At 39.8% G+C, this 20,019-nt stretch overlaps 1 protein-coding gene across 4 annotated transcripts in view; it reads right to left on the bottom strand.

Moving 5' to 3' along the window:
* Positions 1–20,019, bottom strand: part of SBF2 (SET binding factor 2) — a 1,701,375-nt gene that overhangs the window by 1,454,386 nt on the left and 226,970 nt on the right. For all 4 annotated transcript variants that reach the window (XM_069223624.1, XM_069223621.1, XM_069223622.1 and 1 more), the window contains exon 2: positions 8,822–8,907. In XM_069223624.1, the coding sequence (XP_069079725.1) occupies positions 8,822–8,907 (86 nt within the window). The remainder of the gene's footprint in view (positions 1–8,821; positions 8,908–20,019) is intronic.

Raw genomic sequence — 20,019 nt, 5'->3', positions numbered from 1 at the left:
TGACACATAACTTAAAAGTGATATAAAATAAGCTGTAAGACATTTTATGATCGTGAACGATAGCAACACATGTCAATCCTAAATTGACATTCTACAGGCTGTCCTGAGCTGCACGTTTATTGAGGCAGCAGCCTGCATTAAAGACTAAGGGTGGAAAAGTGTCAGCAGGTAGAACCCTAGTTGCACAACCTAGAGGTAAGACATAAACACATGCTTTCCAACAAATACTAGCTCTGGATGCTTGCCCTGCAAAAGCAGGTGAAAGCAATGGGCTCGGAAAAAGTGGAGCATGCACTGTTCTACTAAGCACTGTTATCACTCATTGGGTAATAAATCAGCCACCCTTCTGACTATACAACTGAAAGCCGAAACAATGGGAGAAAATATAAAGAAACTTAAAGCCCCCAATGGGGCAGTAATTCATGATGAAGCCATGGCAAAATAATTTAGTCACCTTTATCAAGGTCTTTATAGGGAGGAATATGTTATATTAATGAAGTCCCAATCTTTAAAATGTAAGATAAGTGGAGACAATATTTGTATGCATCTATCACTACAGAAGTTAGTGATAATTGGAAGAAAAGGAATTTAAAAAAAGGATAGGCTATTCATGAACATACTTGCAATTTGGCAAGCTATGCTACTTCCATCCCCTACAGGCTCGGATCAGCCCAGTTTTATAAAGGGACAACAGTTTGGGGACAAATCTGCACAATCTTTGAGCAGTGGCAAATGTGCACTTTTCCTGTGGCAAATGATCAAAAATTGAAGTGGCACTAAAGTCATTTGGCTTTGGTCCAAGCTTCTTGGAGTGGAATATAGCAAGTTTTCAAGACCCCAGAAAAAGATTTAGAGTGAATATGGTGAAACCAAAATCCTTTGATTTTTAAGGGCACACAACATGGATGTCAGCCATCACCACGGTTTGCCTTCATGACCGAGTCTTTTCAAAAACACATATGCAATAACTGAGAGATAAGAGACACTGCAGGAATTTAGTGCTTGGTAAGATTGCAAATCCCTGATTTCGGGCTTCCTCTTTTGGGGAGGAGGTATTTGAGTGGTAGTAGTGGGGAAAGTTTGGAGCGTAAGCTTGTTTACAAACTGAAGGAGGAATATGGTTAAATGAAGAGCTGTGTGATTACCAGTTTGGTGCAACTAACTGCCGAATATGAAGTACAGAGGCATACCCTCACCGCTCTTTGTGGAATCACTTTGTAAACAGCAAAGAGAGAAGTGTTGAGTGTGCTTCTGGTGTCACAAGAAGGGATAGAAAGGAATATTGTTACCATAGAATACAGACAATCTAACATTCATCTCAACAACACCAGTGGGACTGGAACATTGGGTTGGCTGAATTTACTTAGTTGTTAGCAGCTGAGGCGTGCAAGAAATCACTGCAACTTGAAGGCAGTTGCATCTTCCTCTTCCCAGACTTGTCGTAGTTGGACTATTGCTCTAAGCAAGAATGCTGGTTTAGAGATGACAGAACTTTTGTTTGTAAGCCAACCCTACAACAGGTCGCAACTGTCAGCCCAACACTCCCGGCTCACAAACAGTACCTCACCAAAAACCCAAACAGTAAAAGGTGATTTCTGGCAGCCTTTACACATAGACTGAAGAGTGTGACATCTCAGGGGAGTCATGGTTAAACAAAGTGGTTAAACGCTATCAATGCTACACAACACCTTAATGCAGACCCTGCCTTTGTGTCCCCACGGAGTCTTATCTAGAGACCTAATTCCAAGATAACAAGGGTTGGGGGCTCTTCTCATGAACATGGTATTGGCAGAATAGGTTTACCACACCTAGCTCTCTTCAGGTGAGAGATTACGTTTTCAATGCTAGGGTATCAAGGTCTATTTTACATCTTATGTTTATTTTATTAAGAAGACAGCAATCTACTGTAAAATGTATGAGCTGCAATGATCAGGATGATGAACAATGCAAGAAACAGAATTGTGAAGATGAGAGTTGTGAATACAAAGACCACCACCATCTTGCAATAAACATAAAATGTAAAACAATAGGCCCTAATACCCTAGCATTGAGAACCTAGGGGGGTTATTCTAACTTTGGAGGAGTGTTAATCCGTCCCAAAAGTGACGGTAAAGTGACGGATATACCACCAGCCGTATTACGAGTTCCATAGGATATAATGGACTCGTAATACGGCTGGTGGTAAATCCGTCACTTCTCCGTCACTTTTGGGACGGATTAACACCTCCTCCAAAGTTAGAATAACCCCCCTAATCTCTAACCTAAAGAGAGCCAGGTGTGATAAACCTAATCTGCCAGTACCAGGTCCATGAGAAGAGCCAGCCAACATACTCTAGGATCTGAAGCAATTAAACACCACTTGCTTTTGCAAAAATTGTGACACAACGCAACTGAACATATTTATTTAAAAAAAAAAAAAAACTGTGGCCACTTATGGGGTTCAAAGATATGAAAATACTGAGAAACTGCCCCTGAGTCGAGGCACCTCATCATCAGTATACCCACATTTGTGTTTCATACCTGTATATTCTGTGTGGTACTGCAGGTACAAGCTTGACTATTTCTTCGGACGTGTTTTGGTATGCCTGGGTAATCAAACAATGCTGCTTCACTAGTACACATTTGTCCATGTATAATGTATCCATCTGTTCTATCCTGTATTCAGTGTACCATGTAATTAGATCCTTCTAAATGTGTCCTGTGCAATCACTTAAGAACAGTGCTCCGATGCCTGCAAGGGCCTAGTTTATGCTTTACTGTCCCCTACAATAAACACAATTATAGACAGGCAGCCGTGAATTACGGGGCATGTTTTTCACCAGGGGTTTCAGAGTGACAGCAAATAGATACAAGCACGAAACTAAAGGTGGTTTATGATGCCACTTAGAAGTCTGAGGTGAAAAATATCCCAGTAATTCACTTTTTAGACATCTATAATTTTATGTTATGTATGGCCCCTAAAATCATCTGCCCCCGCTTTCAACTGCTATGCAGGGGCAGGGGTAGAGAAGTTACGAGACGGCTATACATAACATGTCCTCTTCTATTGGTCCCAAATTTAAAAGGAAAAAAGTATACTTCTACCAACCACCTCTCTCTCTGTGCCTTCACGTCCGTCTCGTCCAGAAACTGTGATTCCTGCTTTCCAGTAATGCTTTCACACAGACTTGCCAGAGGAGCCCGGGATTGGTTCCTGATGTAGTAACGGTGGTTAACAAGTTCTGTAGCAGTGAATTACTGGATCTAGAATCCAGTCATTCAAACTAATGGAATACTGTTGCGGTGTTCTTGGACCGACAATGTCTGCTACAGTCAGGCTCTGTAATTCCAAGGTGCAAGAACACCTGGGTATTCTTAACTTAGCCTTCATAAACGGGAAATCACCTTGAAAATTGGTGCAACTGAATCTATTACAGCAGTCTGTTCCAAAATACCGGGCACTTTTTCCGTTAACATTTCACTAATTTCAACTTAGTGAAATGTTAATAGGCAAATAGAGCTGAGATTTTCCTGTGAAATGCAGTGATTCGGCAGCTACCTATAGATCCTGGCCAAATCAGAATTTTACCATCCACACGATGAGGTCCATACTGCCAACAAATAGGTAGTAAATGGCAAAACAATTATAAATCCAGAGAATAATACAAACACATCACCCACAAGACATAGTTTTTAGTCTTAAAAGCTGTTTGGGCTCCATGTTCTCAATGTATTAAGCGACTGCATTGATTAACTTTGTTCTAATCCAAAACTGGGCTGGGCTTTGCCTAAAAAACTGGTGAATGTTTTGTTAGTCAGACGAAAAAAAATAAGCCCTCGTGTGACAAGGATACATTTACAAATCTTACTCATTTCTTGGACGTTATAATATTTAGATTCGTGCACACTATGATAACTATAAACTACCCCTGAGTAGCACCAATGTGGTCCTCAGAGCTTGCATCAAAACTAACTTACTCTAGACTAATAAAGGTCAGATCAGTAGTTTTCTTTTTCAAAATGTTGTTTTAAATGCAAAGCAGTCAATACGTTTAAAAAACTATCTGGAAAACAGGTGAACATAATCAAAGCCAAATACATGAAAGGTTGAACTTTGAATACAGACAAGCTGAGTAGCCCTGCAGTGCAGTTCAGCCAACTAAATGATTTCTACTTTGGGGAACTAATCCAGGCAGAATGTATTTACTCTTACACAATGTTATTCCGACGTCTCGATATGAACTGTACGCCCTCCATTCACAGGGTCGACCTTCTTATTTCTGGCTCAACAAATATTTATAACTTCCATTAAATACACACTTAAACAAGCCTGCAGAGGATTCCCAAAAGCGCATTTTGGTTTAAATGTCAGTTCACAATGATGAAAACGATGATAGCAAGAAATCGTTTATTTTGCACAAATGCCCTCAGCTTGTTATCGCTAACTGTTCCTGACCTGAGACTGCAGTTAAAATGCCATTAAGCAAATGATCCTGACATCTAACAGAAACCTAACCTTCCGATAACAATCACCACACAAGTCTCTGAAAACAAAATTCCATGGATAATGTCCAGACTGGGCGCCATATTCTGACTTCAGCAAAATGGAGATGCATTCTTCATACCATGTAGAGTCCCTGCAGCCTGAGAAGACATGGCCCACACGGAAGTTTTAAAAAAGAAAAAAAGATTTTTAAAAAAAACTTCAATAGTCAACGGTCCTTTGCGTCTTTAGACGCTTTATCAGAATTACTAAACCTGAAAATTATATCTAACACGAGTATGGTCCTGGAATATTTTATTCTGCTGTGCAGAAATAGGCTTCCGCAACAGCCACACCACTTGCATTTAGGAGTGAAATAGAGAAAAGACTGAGACACAACTTTAAGGGCGGTCAGGAAGCAGTGCTTACCTCTCCACAATACACAGAAAAGGTCCAGGAGGAGCCACAGGGGGTGTACACAGAACAATTGCTGGCAGTGATGCACCAAACTCACCAGTGATGTTGGGTGAGGCATCTTACAGCTTTATTCTGGGAGCAATGCAGAGCAGGTTCTGCACTATTTCATGCCAGGAACCCAAAGCAAGGACATAAGCAAGTGAAACAAATACAACATTTGGAGAGAAAGTGGATGTAAAAACTGGTGTATATATATATATATATGTATATATATATATATTCAGTAATATGGCTATCTGATATAAAGCGATAGCTTGACAAAACATCTTGAAATCCACACTAAGACATCTTTTAGAGTGATTAAACGATCTGTGTTGTATGACCTATCTTCATCAGCAAGGACTAAACTGACGGGCTGGGACATGATACAATTATTTATATAGCAGAAACACTAAATATGTGCAACACTGTCTTTTCCCATTTCGACTCTAGATGGGAAGTACATTTAGGAGTGTGAACAATGAAACAGACCTTGCTATTAGGATAGAGATGAAACAGAATAGGTTAATATCTAATATGAAATTATCAGTATCACTGACAGCAAATAGTCTTTATGCATTTCATGTAAGCACCACACACTATCAGAGCTCTTCCACAAAACCAAATTCCGTAAGGTCACTACCAGAAACCAAGGACTCTACCGAGACTGTATCAAAAATGACATTTATTGTAAAGGAGTGTTTCATTGCCTTGTGCTTACAGAAAATAGTGTATGATTCAAAAGTTGAGTGTACAACAAAAACAATAGAAACAAAAAATACATTACTTTCACAGCAAACTTTTAGCCACCACAAGCTGAAAACAATGTCATAAAACTATTAATTTCTGCAATGCACACAACAAAGGTCCTCCGCAAAGAGAGAAATCTATTAATTAAATCATGAAACCTTTGCCTCAAAGCTAAGGACTCTAATGCATCTAGAGAACTAGCTCATGTAGATTTTGACACACAGAAATTAACCAGTTTGAGAAAGGTTAGTGTTCACCCTTTGCACTGCTAAGTAGCGTAGTAATTTGTAGCCAATTTTATCATGGATGCTTAACTACTAAGGCTCAGCTGACTCCTAACTAGGCCTTTGGAACTCTAAACAGCCACCCATTGACTACCCATTCTCTAATTTCTTTTTATTACAAAACCAAATCGGAGTCCTCTGCTTAATACAGCTCGTATCTTTTTGTGTTTGATCTGTTCCCTACACTGCTTGTGTCGGACTCAGTCAGTACACAGTGCTGGGAGGCAGTTGTTTGGGTGTCACTCAAGAGCCATTGGGTTTAGTATCTGACCTTGGAGGCATCCGATTCCCGTTTAAAATCTTACATCCAAATATACAGCAAAAGTGCCTGAATTCCATCTTTCTCTTTGCAAATCATAACTTAGAGATGGACTCATGTCTTAAACAACTTCTAATGAGATAGGAATGTTGATCTGACCCTTTGTTGTTATTGCTGTGTGACAATCCTCCATGTTTTGTAAAAAAACAGATCTCAAAAAACTCCATTTGGGACGAATGAAAGAAGATCTTATTTGAGGCATTTTCTTGTACTACGGGACATGCAGTAATGCCAGGGAACCCTCAAGCTTAGTTTTTTTAACCTACGCGATGTGTTTTTTTTTTTACAGAAAGAACAATTAAGATCAACAAGTCCTTATGTCAGAAAGAATAAATGCCCTTAGATGTCTAGGAATATACGCCGCTTTGCATTCCTAAGGCAAGAGAGTCAAGTGAAACTGTAATTATCCATGAACTGTAAAGTCACCAGGACAAAAACAGAAATACAGCAGAGAGTAATCATTAGTTTAAGGAAGGTAAAGCCAATATCTGTACTTTTTAATGTGTTTTGTTACACAGAACTAACATCAGCTTCCATTACTGAAACAGTATTTGTGCTGAGTGCACTCAAAAGCATAGCTATCCATGTAGAAACAAAGAGTGCTCATGATTTGTCCATGAACAGACAGAGATGTGCCATCACACACTAAATGATCTTGAAGACGATGCCCAGAACATGGAGATCATTACACCATGACCCCCTGGTCTGTTGAGCAACTTGATCAGATTTTCCTAACCACACATTCCCAAAATCATTAGAATGAAGAGGCGTGTGATATCCATCCCTACAGTGACAGATAACAGGCAAATAACAAAGCAATCAAAGAATAGGAGAGGTATTTGTATGGTTTGCTACTATAAAGCGGTAAAACATAATTTTACTTTTTTTTTTGTTCTGGATATTCAAGATATCGATCTATGACTGAGCAATGACTGCAGAGATAGGATAGATTACATACACTACTTTTGCTTTATATTTCGATGTAAGAGTTGATAGAAGGTTAATGTTTTCCTTTTTTTTTTAACAAATATATTTGTTGCGATTTTTGTGTTCTGCACATGGACAGCGTTTGAACACATACATTAAGATCAAGTGGATACACTGAAGTATTCAACATAGCAAAAGGTACATTACAGTCCACTGCAGCGGTTATATCCTTGTGTCTGTACATTCAAGATCATGTCTCAGATTAACTCAATGAGCGTCCAATGCATACACTGTGGAAGGTGACATAATATGGAGGCCTGATGTTTGTGCCAGTTTGGGTGGGATGGTGGTGGGGGGGGGGGGGGGAGGAGAGGGAGGATGAAGGGCAAGGTCTATTGGATAACCCATATACGTGGTCGTGTTTCATACAAGTCTTAAAGGCTTACCTGGTTGGTTTAAATTTGTTAAAATGATAATGTGTTATAGCAGAGAGCGTCACCATTTGCATAAACATTCCAGACTTTGCCACACCAGTAGTGTAATGGGGGAAAACTGCTGCTTTCATACCCTGGCCTGTGTCATTCTTGCTGCTACTAACAAATGTGATATCAGTTTGTCTGTGGGTGTGGTGAGTGGAAATCTGCTATCACCACTAAGGGCTCCAAGGATGACCACAGGAGTCTCCAATGGAAACGTGACTCCAGTGATGCTTTTTTATGTTTGAGAGTATTACTATCCAATATAGTTGGGCTTTTGTGCATGTCCACCACATGTGAAAAAATTTGCCTCTAGCCCCACAGTCTTTCAAACAAAGTGCTGGTTTTCTATTACTGTGTGCAGACTTGTGAGCGGTAGGTACCATCGAGTTAAGAGTTTATAAAGCTTTTCTTTACATTGAACACTGATAGACGATTTTGTGGCCCTCTGACATATTTTCCCCCTGTTGGTCGCTGAGATAGCTTATCCTAGGTCTGGTTCCCATGCCTGGAAATATTTATATTTGGGTTTAATGTGGAGATCAAAAGATAGATTTCTGCAACCAAGTGATGCCCTTTCTGACTTTTTTTGTGAATAGGGATCTTACAGGGGTGATACCACGGTTCGCCCAGTGGCAACAAGAGATGAATTAGCCCAAGGTAGCAGTTGGAAGTTTCCAATTTTTCAAATAAAGTTGCTAACCACCAAGCACACTGAAGTGAGTGACCAACTGACACTGTGGCAGAAAATGTAACTAAGGACTTCAAAACTCACAGTTCTGAACAACGCAAGCCAAATATCTTCATTTGTTAACCTTTTATGCATATGCTCAACATTCTTGTAATATGGCAATGGCTTCTACCTTTAAGAAAATTATAGGTAAAACTATGAAACATTTTAAACAGCGAGAGCTGATATTTGAAGCCAGAGAAGATACATATAGGCAAACATAAATAAACAGTTACAGAGAGCGATTTTGAACTAGAAAAAAAGATAAGGCAGGTTAGTGACAGAAAGGGTAGCTTGGAAAAGAGTTTGAAAGATTTTAATTACTATAGCTGCTACATCATGATCATGCAATCTGCGCTGCAATAAGCAATCGTAACGTACAATATAAATGCAAATGGTTTTAAATGGACTACTTGCCAGTTCTATGCCTTGCGGGAAAGGTACATCACCCCAATCCTTCGCCGGAAATCTCTGAATTATTTTTCCCAGGCCTTCTCCAGACCCTGAAAATAAACAACAGTATAATTAAGAAAACAATTCTGTACTGAATTGGGTTAAAGAAAATCATATTTTCGACATTAGATAATGATGTTATTCAAATATTCACATTAGTAAACATCGGCGTGCACACATGCAAACAAACTGAAAGTGATCAAATTACAATTTTTAATGAAAAGAACGTGCATTTAAAAACTACTGCAAATTTAAATGTCCAGTTTTCTTATATAGTTTAAGTACCAGGAACAACATTTATATCCACCTCAAAATGTATGTCATATTAGCGAGGCGCGGGAAATCGAACTAGATTTTTTTTATTGTTTATTTTTATAGAAGAACAGAAACTGGTGGACCTGCAAAGCTGGGGTAAAGATGAGGTCGCCTGGCTGCACAGGAACCATCGGAGCCATTAGACAAAAGCCCGCCTAAAAAAGCATGAACGCCACCATTTGTAGTCACGTATGTAATGGCATACCGCAGTCTAGTGTCATACAGGTGGTCGTGACGCGGTAACCTGGATGCCGTAAAAGCACTTCCTCTGGGCAGGAGGCCAGGGGTCTCTAAATAAATGGGGAGAACCGTGTTTGTGGTTCACATGCCCCGACACTAACACTGGGGCGGTCTGTGTTTTGTTGGCGCAGCGCAAGTGTGCCGGTCTAGTGAAGGGCCTCATTAGACGCGCCATTCCAACGTTAATAAATGCTGCATCAAAACAGCATACTTAAATATTTACATAAATGAATGAAGACAGGAAATAAATTTCATTTTTTTTTTTTTTTAATCAGTCAACTACTGACCCAGTGCAATGGTGTGGTATAAACAAACCCAACAACGAAAAACGCAGAGATGTTGGGACTAAAATGGGAACAATTTAAAATGTTTTCAAACTATTTTTTTTAAAAACAGTAACACAGGTGACTCTATAAGTTTCCCTGCCACAGAAAAACAACACAATTTACTTAAAACGTGAACCAAAATACTACCATTAGTAAGTAAGCATAAGGGATGTAGAAGAGAATTTTATGTAAGCCGGCCAATTCCAATATAGCAATTCTGGAATGTTTACGCTCTGTGGAATTTAGAACCTGGGAGGACTAGATCAGGGTGACCAAGCAGTTAAATGCTATTGGTAAACACCTGTGCATGAAAATGGCGGGAATGTACATATTTAATACTAGCAGGGAAAGTGACGGAGCTTTAAGCATCTCATAGGTGAGCTTTTAAACTGGCACCAGTGTAACTCAATGTCAGTCCTCTGAAACTGGCCAGACATTTAACGATGTGGTTACTACAGCCTTGCAAGAGTTCACGGATTGAATCACTTACTCTCCAAAGGCCAACTAAGTGTGATTAAAATGAGAACTGCACTGATCAGAGTACATAATGAGATATTCTTTTAAATACTTTCCATACTTTCCCGTACCTTTACTTGGGTAGGAAACCCCTAATAGGCATGTAGATTTGCCATTCTCAAAGTCCAAAATTGTTTTAATGCTAGGGTGCGTGCTTCATCTTTACATCCATTATTTAGAGAGCAATTCAGTAACAAAACTCTCTGGAGAGAGAGTATCTGACCATCACTTTGAGTGGGGAGGAGGTGATGCAGCCATTGCTAGAATTGTTTTCTGCACATCTGCTGCAAACAGGTGTAAGAGCTGCAGAAAGGTAGTTGAAAATGGGAGTCATTTAAAAGATAACCTTATTTATAGTGGACGGTCTCATACCTAGTGAGTGGAATGAGACTAAAGACTAAGGCGTGTGATCCTGCTTCTTGCATTAGATGCATTTGAGACACCAAAGTATATAATAAGTTCCGGTATACATCAAGGTATAAAATAACTCACTAACCGCTAAATCTAACATGTTAGATAATTAAGGCCATGTGTCTCACACTGCAGACAATTCAGGCTCCCTCTTCAAAGACAATGCTGACAACATATTGTGCTCAGGGTTGTGCAATTTAATAAAATATCTACTTGTCTATGGTACAGGTTGCTTCTCAAATCTACTTGTCCTGTAAAAAAATCTACTTGGCCCTTTGGTGCCATGTAGTGCGGCGACAAATTATGGCAGCAATCTTGTTATGTAAGAGCTCTAATAATAGCCTCTGATTATGTCAGGGCTACTATTATAGTAGATCTTGAATACTTGCCATTTCATTCCCTACTATAGCAATTTCCTTATTTTGCCACCTTTCTGTAGATCTACATACTAGGGCTGGAGGAAGAAGTAAGCAATAGCTCCAGGGCTGGAATGCCATTGACTCTGCGAACCTACTAACTTGGACATTTTAAGGATTTTTACCAGCTCTTCTCTAATCTTTTCCTATACTGAGAAAGGTTGGAAATATACTCCTGACAATGGCAGAAGCAGAAGTTCTTCCAGGGTTGGGGAAAAAAGTGGTTGGAGGGAAAGTGAACTTGTGAATGCGCAACAGATTTTCACATGAGCACATCTATATTTGCTTGTGCTAAAATACAGTTCACAAATATTTTCTAAGAGTACGATTTCTTAATCTACTTCTGTAAGTTCTTGTGAATTCATGAAAGCCACTAATTCAAAGACATTTACATGGGTGCATTTTTGTGACTTTCTTTAAGAATTGGGTCCCTAATTAGGTCTGTTGTTAACAAAGACATTTTGTTTTTATTAAACTTCTATTTCCCTCTCGATGGATGGGGTGGCTTTACTGTGAGTGATCGCATTCTGTTCTTCCACAAGGAGCATACTGCACACAAAGTAGGTTTGTTCAGTGCCGGGAACTTCTGTGGCAATCAGTGGCATAACACAACTGGAGGCCCCCCTGCAAAGAATATGGAGCCTCTCCAGACTCACTCAGGGCAGGTGCTGTGCTGAGGGGGCCCATTGTAGAGGGACTGCGCGCCTCTGTTACGCCACTGGCGACAATGTGTGCTTTTAGAGGCAAAAAATGTTTTATCTTTTTGCCAGTGTTTGTTACAATGGTAAGGGCCTGGCAGCTCCCACAATGTCAAACCAGGACACACCTTGATGAAACCAAAAGACTCACAAAAATGTTGGAATGGTTGGCTTCGCCAGTGCTTGTTTATTTCTTTCTTCCCATAATCTAGTTGAAAATGGTTAACCTGATTTTTAATTAGGAATATTTTTGGGAAATACTAGCATGCATCAACACATTTTACTAAATGATGCTTCAAAGAAATATCATCAAAAATTTCATAGTAGCGAAAAGTTTTTTTCCTACTTACATTTTTTTCTGAACATTTTAGTTTGAAAGCAAAGAATCATCACTCTTGCTCACAGATGTCTGCAAACATGTGCATCTAATCAGGGAGCATTCTGGGAGCATCAAACTTAGCCTCATATTGGTAAACTTTTCAAACATATGTGGACACTTGTTTTACTGGAACTACTGTCAGTAGCCTAGTGCGACCTTTAAACATGAATTTACAGAACTCACCCTAATAATGAAGGCTTTTCATTAATGAACCATAAATACAAGTTTGATTAGCATTAACATATGGAGACACATATTACCTCAACTGAAGACAGTTCCCTTCCCTGTAAACTGGCAGCCAAACGGTTTGTGCTGCAGGGGGCTGGGCCTACTTGTCTCAAGGACAAAATAAACATGAACACTTGTTGCCCTTGACTCCAAACAATATGTCCCGAGTGATAGAAATCCCACATCCCTAGCACTACAGCGCTCAACTTTTCTCTCTCTTTTTTTTTTTTTTGCAGTTGTATATAGTGCAAGCTCGACCCACAGGTATTGGAGCGCTTTACATAGGCATCAATTACGTACATTACAAAAGAACACACGTGTTTCTGTTTTTTAGGCACAGGGAGAATAACTGATTTGCCCACAATCACAGGGTGTTGAGCCGACACCAAGACTCGAACCCAGTTCCCGAGTGGGCAGGTCTGGCAATTCACCCATCAATTACTTTCTTTCAATCTTTAATACCTCTTCAACTTCAAGCTCCCCATCTGCCCAAGAGGCTGTTGTCACCAGCCACTAGCATGGACAGTCAAGATGCAGGGGAAGAAAGGTTAACCCTTCTGGAATCCCACAACACTTTTGACTCTTTGCCACTTCAGACACTTTCAAAGCTAGAGGCTACTCTGGGCGTAAGCAGTGCTAGATCCTTTCACCACCACTTTCACCAATACATCCCTGGTCATGAAAATACCCCAAAACCTAAACACTTCATCATCACTCTGCTCACCAAACAACCCAAACTGGACCAATCTACAATACGAAACCGAAGACCAAATTAAGACCTCCGTTATTCAGCTGGCACTCCGGAAACATTAGTTATCACTCCCCTTTGCAACTACCAGCAACTCAGAAAATTCTCACCAATTTTCACTCTGGCTTCTGTACCAGATGAGTGACAGAAAACGCTCTACTAAATATGGGGGAGAGGGTATTAGTATCCATTAACAATGGCTACTCATACAAACTAAGACCGTTGGACCTCTTTGTAACGTTTGATACCATTAACAATGCACTGCTCCTCAGCCACATCAACCTAACCGCTACTGTTGTCTGAAATTCAGAAACTCTTATCAACTAGTTCACTTTTTTTTTTTAAACTGCAAATGTGCACATACCAGATCAAGCATACTGCCTTCCTTATCAAAGCATCCATCACTTGTGGAGGGTGTTTTTATCTACTTATAAAATATCTACATGGCAACTTTGTACCAGATGATTGCTTCCTAGAATAACGGATGTCTTATATACACTAATGATGACACTCACTAGCTTAATTTGAACTTCATGACCTTCACTTTAAGGTACAGGAAAACCAAAAGCTTTAAAGAAATGGGCAGTAAATGCCACTAAATATGTATTTAAGTCACTCATCTCTCTGTAAAGTTTGCCTTAAAAGAGAAAGAGATAAAATCACGTTCCGGCCACTCAGGAAAAAATATAACAATATACAGAAGAAATTACATTGTAATGCCGCTAATCTATATGAACCCTACTTGGTCCTAGGCCAGAGTCCATTTACGAGCAGCAGGGAATCGTAGAGCACAGACTAAACAGACCTCTGAATCACTGAGTTTTGGTTTGGTATATTTACTCTCTCCAATGGCTACACCAGAGGCAGCGCACTTCCAAAATTGGGCTGTTCACAGCAGACATTAACCATACAAAATGTATTAATTTGCCTTTTGATATGTTCGAGTTTTCAGGAATCTGTTCAAATTATTAATCTTATTGTCTATGGTAAAACGTAAATGTAATGTTTTTAAACACATAAACAGTCACAAATTGCTTAAATAACTTCCCTACAAACCTTTGGTTTGGAAATATTTTTTATGTAAATTTTACCAAGTGTGTTAGGCAATTTAACTTATGTCCTTGATGTAGTAGAAATGGTATTGCTATTTTTTACATCACAGTAATCATCTCAAGTGACAATCTTTGCATTTTGTTATTTGAAGCACTAATAGATTCATTATAAAGTGGTATTCTCATTGTAGAATAGAGAACTGAAGTTTTGTAGTACAGCCCTTAAACTTCATGTAAAACACATTATTTTGATTTTATATGCTTCTTTATGATGTTAATTAATGGTCTGCATTAAAATGACAATGATTTTCTGAAAATAAATGTTTTAAATGTTACATGCAAAAGTCAAAGATTGCAGATCTGTACTATAGTTAAAGCAATGTATTAACATAATTATTTTGTTTTAAATATCCTGTAACATGAACACTGGCAAAACTTATTCATGATGAAAGTATAATTCTGAATGTTAAGTGCCTTGTTTTGCATAAATGAATGTGCCATTTTAATTCACTTTGCTTAGCCAAAGTGAGGCCTGCAAGGCCCTGTTTTCTGACTGTGTAGAAAAATGTTTAGATATTCTTACTAACATTGACTTTTCTTTCAGCTATTGTTCCCATTAAATGTTAGCTTGGTAATATATGTCCTATTGTTTAACACATAGTGAGGCTAAGAAAGTAACCTTGAGCCCAGTATATTGAGGAACTGTGGAAGTAGACTGTATACATTTGTTTCAACATGCCTGGATGAGCTAAGATAGATGCCTTCCCAATGTTAGTAATGAGAATCTTTCCTGATGTTGAAGTTACTTGTCGTATGATTGATTTTGAGCTTGTAATAAAACCCCTATTTCAGACTGGAGTTTTCCTTTTGTGGCCAAATGGGTCATATTGTCATTTTAAATCATATTGTTTAAAAAGATCTTGATTGAGCTATTTCTCCAACCTTTCTTGCTGGGTAAAAAGATTTACTGACCTTGTTTAAAAAATAACCGAAAAATGCATTATCATTCTCAAAGGAACATTTTCCTTAGTATGACACGTTTCACACTACAAGAGAAAAAGGTAGGTCTCTGACTACAAAAATAAGTAGAATATACGAAAACAGAAATAAAGTATACAGGTTCACAAAAGAGTACATGGTTTGCTTGTAAAAAGCATGTCAAAGAATTTTAAAGCAGTATGTCGGAAATGTGGTTACTATTTTGGGAGGGGGGAGCCCTTGTCAACTCAAATACACTCTGGTTAGGTAAAACACAGTTCTTTGAGAGTCTCTGCTCAACTGCTGGTAGCTATGGCACGATCATCAGGCAATCCCTGAAAAAAGTGCATGCTACGTTCAAGCAGTACCAACAATTTCAAAGCATAAAACACAATAAAATACCTAAACCCAAGGCAGAAAAATGAAGAAAAATCTAATGAGCAAAAATACACCAAAATCATCAAAATGGTTTAAAGGAAATGGAAATATGGCTTTTTAGATATGGAGTTTTAAAGTGTTCAGACGAAAAGCACCTATAAAAAGTCAAGCACTGAGAAAACAAGCGTTCGTGATTGACCAGGACCTAAGTGCATTTCCAGGCTATCTGCGATGGAGTTGTTCTGGCCAAAGGTTTTACCTTCAGGCGTAGTATCCAACTGCTGGGAAAGCATCTTTTAGTCAGTCCTGCAGCCCCTAACCCCTCAGCGCAGTCTTCTGGGCACTAGGTCTTTGTCCAGCCAGATCTCCTGCATGGTTTAGTCCTCTTTAGTCAAATGGACACACTTGGACACAGGTTTTGTTTTTTGTGTCTATGAAGCACGTAAATAAGGAAACCAACCGCTTGATCTCTGAAGAACAGTTTGAGTCCCAGAGTGCCAGGAGGATTCCGTGTTCTGTTAGTCCTCTTCTTCTAGGAGTCAGAAGTCAAGATTCTTCTTCTAATAAGGACATCTCCTTCAGATGGAGTCCACCCAGGTTCAGAAATGTTCAAAGCAAGTGGTTGTGGAGGTGCCAGATTTATCCTGTGCACTATTCTGTGACTGGAGGAATTTTACCACCCAATCCTAACAATTTTCTCGCAGTCACCCGAGCTCCTTTCGCAGCACTTTCTCTTTCATTATTGTTAAAATACCTAGGAAATGGTTACAAGATAGCAGGATCCAGCAGCCGCTAGTCAAGCTTGATTTCACATCCATTGCCACTCCACTATTTGACCGGGACAGAAATGGTATTCCCCTACTGTGGCTAGAGCCTAACTGGCTAGGATGGTCCTAAAGATGAATAAAAGAAGCCCTCCCTGGCATCTTCAAGTCAAATGAGGTAGTGCTAAGGCTGCCCTTTGTCCAGCCAGCTGTCAACTTTCCGATAGCTAATTCCCCCTAAGTAATCTGGGGTTCACACCCATTGGCCTTCGCTGGACCCAGAGGCAAGCCATTGTTCTCTGAGTCAGCTCTCCCAGTCAAAGATGTTTATTCCAGCTTTAGATGTGTGATGAGTGGCAGAGCTAGCTTTAACTCAGTTCTAGCACAACAGCCTAAAATAAATTTTACAAATGTACTTTTCTGCGTACCTTATCTAAAATCTGATTTCATAGTTAAGTCAGATTTTACAAAATAAGCAGGATATTACTTCCCTAGGCATATTAGAGAAAAGTCTAGCCAGGCATACAGAGTGAAATAGCCTTTGGCTTTTATTACACTGTGAAGGCACACTAACTCCAATATGTAGAGCGCTGTGTATGTGTGTATATATATATATATAAGAAATAAATTAATGAACTGAATTCGAGCTTGCTGGATATGATTTTGTTTTGATAACTGGGATCTAACCAACGGGATCGGTGCAGCCGTCAGATGGCCATCAGTCCATCTGTTGAAGATATATATATATATATATATATATATATATATATATATATATTAGCACCCTGCCTTGTGTGCTTAGATGGTACACTTTAGGGCAATATGTCACTGCAGTGCACTTAAACTACATACTACATCCTTTAACCATGGCACACACTACTAATTAATTAAGATCTCCGGCAAAGAGCGCCCTTGTGGGGATCGTCAGATATTGCAGCTCCAGTCTGACGTGGAGCAAGCCTTATAATGAAGCATGTCATCCTGGATGTGTGAGGGCTCTTGATTCTACTTTGCGAAGTGCCTAGTGGATCCTCTTCTTTTCCTGTGGAACAGTGTACCTTTTTGATTTGAGAAAGAACAAAAACAGTTCCAAGAAACATGGGTTATGTAGTGTCAGCAGAACACCCCCAGTCGCAGGGAGTGTAGGGTGGGTGACATACATCCAAAGGGCGTCACTTATGTGTGTTAAAGATAAAGGTTGAGAAAGAAATCACATGGCCAACTGATGTTTTTGCATCAGCTATTGTATTCAATGCTTGTTGAAGTGTATAAAAATATTGGACACAATCAGATGGCCTTTGAGACTCCCTTGTACGTGACTTTGCAGCACTACGCTGGGTCTCTTGACAATGAAATACAGTCTATCCTGAGAACCCAAGACGGAAGGCTGTGATAAATTCTAAGGGCAGAGGAGGGATTCATTGCCCAGGGTTGACAGTCTGGAGGATGAAAGGCCAAGTTGCCGGACCTGCAGTGGATGCATACTTAATAGAACTAAAGAAGCAGACAGTCCGCTCTATAGAAGGCCCCTTAACCTTTTAAACCAACTGTATCCTGAGAGTTCTCAAAGAAACAATAGTTCCAGGATTACGCCAAAAAATGTGTTAGTGCATTCGGATTTTACAATGGTTGTGAAGATACAATAAAATGATGAAAGCTGAGTTGGATCCCGCATATTGGAAAACATGACCCTAAGATCGCACAGACCTCTGCAGAAGGTCGGTTAACACTCAGAGTTCGTGTTAACACAATAACAAATCCAACCACAACACCTTGTTTGTATATACCTCCTAATGTCCATGCGCTGCAGTAAAAGGATGAAAGCTTCTCCAGTTTTCTAATCTGTGACCTGTTAGCACACAGCCCTCCCCAGAAGGTGCCCTTGCTTACCGAGCAACTTCGACTAGGGAAGTTAACGTATACAGTCAGCGAGATGAAGAAGAAGTGCTTCAGACACCACTCAGAGACTGAGGACTCTAACTCACCAATGTATAAACGTACCTTGATCATCCTTTCAAAGCGCTTGGAAACACTCTGTGTCAAAAACGGTGCAGTAATTAACCGTTGCGTCTCACTTGCTGTTTACTATATGGCAATGTAATTCTTCTGCAAGACTCTCATCGGGCACAATTACATACCTTGACAAGTAATGGCCATGGGATATGGCATCATTAAAGTGCACACATTATACTCTGGCAGATAGTGGTCTGCATTTATTAGCAGGACTGAAATGTAGCATCACTCAGTTTGTGCACCAATAAAAACACGCATGGTGCAGTCGTGACTAAGCAATGCATAACTGTGTAGGGCATATAGCTGCAAAAGAGATTCTGCTCAAGGGGCAGTGATCATGTATAGCGAACAGTGTAAATAGCGCTGAGGACACGGTATCATATGTAACGGAATATGGGCTTGACACATAACTATAATACACAGGAGTCAGTCAAGGCACATACGGGTATTTTCAATAGGGAATAGGACGGAAAAATGAAGTATGGGAAATTATGTAAATAGAACGTTTGATTGAGTGAAGAGATATAAAGTATGAGTGGGAACGGCAAATGCTTGAATTTTCAGGAGCACGGAGCAGTACCTGTAATCAAATGCTTCAGGGGCAAATATTTCTAACACGGTTACACTGTCGTGTGCTCCATGACGCCATGAACTGAGGATGGTGTTTGGTGCCGAGGTCACTGGACGCGTTGGCCTCATAATGTGCTGTCGGCCTCAGGTGTATTCTCTACAGACTTTAGATTCGTAGGAGCGGATGGCGCACATTATGGCCGAACTAAAAACAAGCTTCAAATTTAAAGAAAAAAAAATGTCTTTGGGTTAGTTCTGGACCTAATTGTGTGGTGGGACTGCAAAATAATCAAACTTATTTGCAATAAACTACAAGACTCTTTAAAAAATCGATGGCATCAGTGTCCTGAAGCGTACACAGTGGAAGTGTGACTAGGAACAGCTCTGTTAATTGATATTCACCAGCTGGGACACGGCTCTGTCTGCAGCCTGGTATGTGCAAGAACACAAGTGTATCTGGATGAGAGAGTGAGAGCAGAGTCTTGGCAGTGTCCACACTGCTGACCACTGGCACGAGAAACAAGAGCTAAAAATAATCGAGAACAGCACCAATGGAGGGAGCAGCAGGATGATGGAGCGGGAGGGTAGAAATAGTACCTTTATCACGTCAGAAGCAGCAAATGGGCACAGATTACCTTGACTCAATCTGTACTTGGTCCCTGCTCCACAGCAATGATCAGAAATTACGTTTCATCAGCACAGACCAATTAAGGAGACTGTAAAGAAGAGTGACGTGAAGTCAACAAATGGTACGCCATGGGCGGGCTCCAAACACTTTTTTATACAATAGTATCTCGAAACAACATGCATGAGCTAGCGCATGCTCTCACAGGCTTGAACCTAAATGTGTCTGGTCAACAGAATCCTCTAATACAATGAACTATGAACCCAACGGCACACATCAAACTCCATGAAAACCAGGGCTATACGTGGGATGAAAATAAAGTTTTGGGTGGGGGGGTGCCTCTAAAAGGGGCATGGCTTTTGTAAATTAGAATGCAGCTTGAACAAGTAAATCAAATTTCTGTGATCATTTTGTGGGTCACATGCCCAGTATTTTGGTTTCTGGCTGAGCTTTTGTCATTGCATACAGGTATATTACACAACAAACATCTAAAACCAGCTAGAAC

Source organism: Pleurodeles waltl, chromosome 3_1 (assembly GCF_031143425.1).
Source record: "Pleurodeles waltl isolate 20211129_DDA chromosome 3_1, aPleWal1.hap1.20221129, whole genome shotgun sequence".
Classification (NCBI taxonomy): Eukaryota; Metazoa; Chordata; class Amphibia; order Caudata; family Salamandridae; genus Pleurodeles; species Pleurodeles waltl.
The sequence above is the reverse complement of the archived record's forward strand: the minus strand, read 5'-3'. Positions and strand labels throughout refer to the sequence as shown.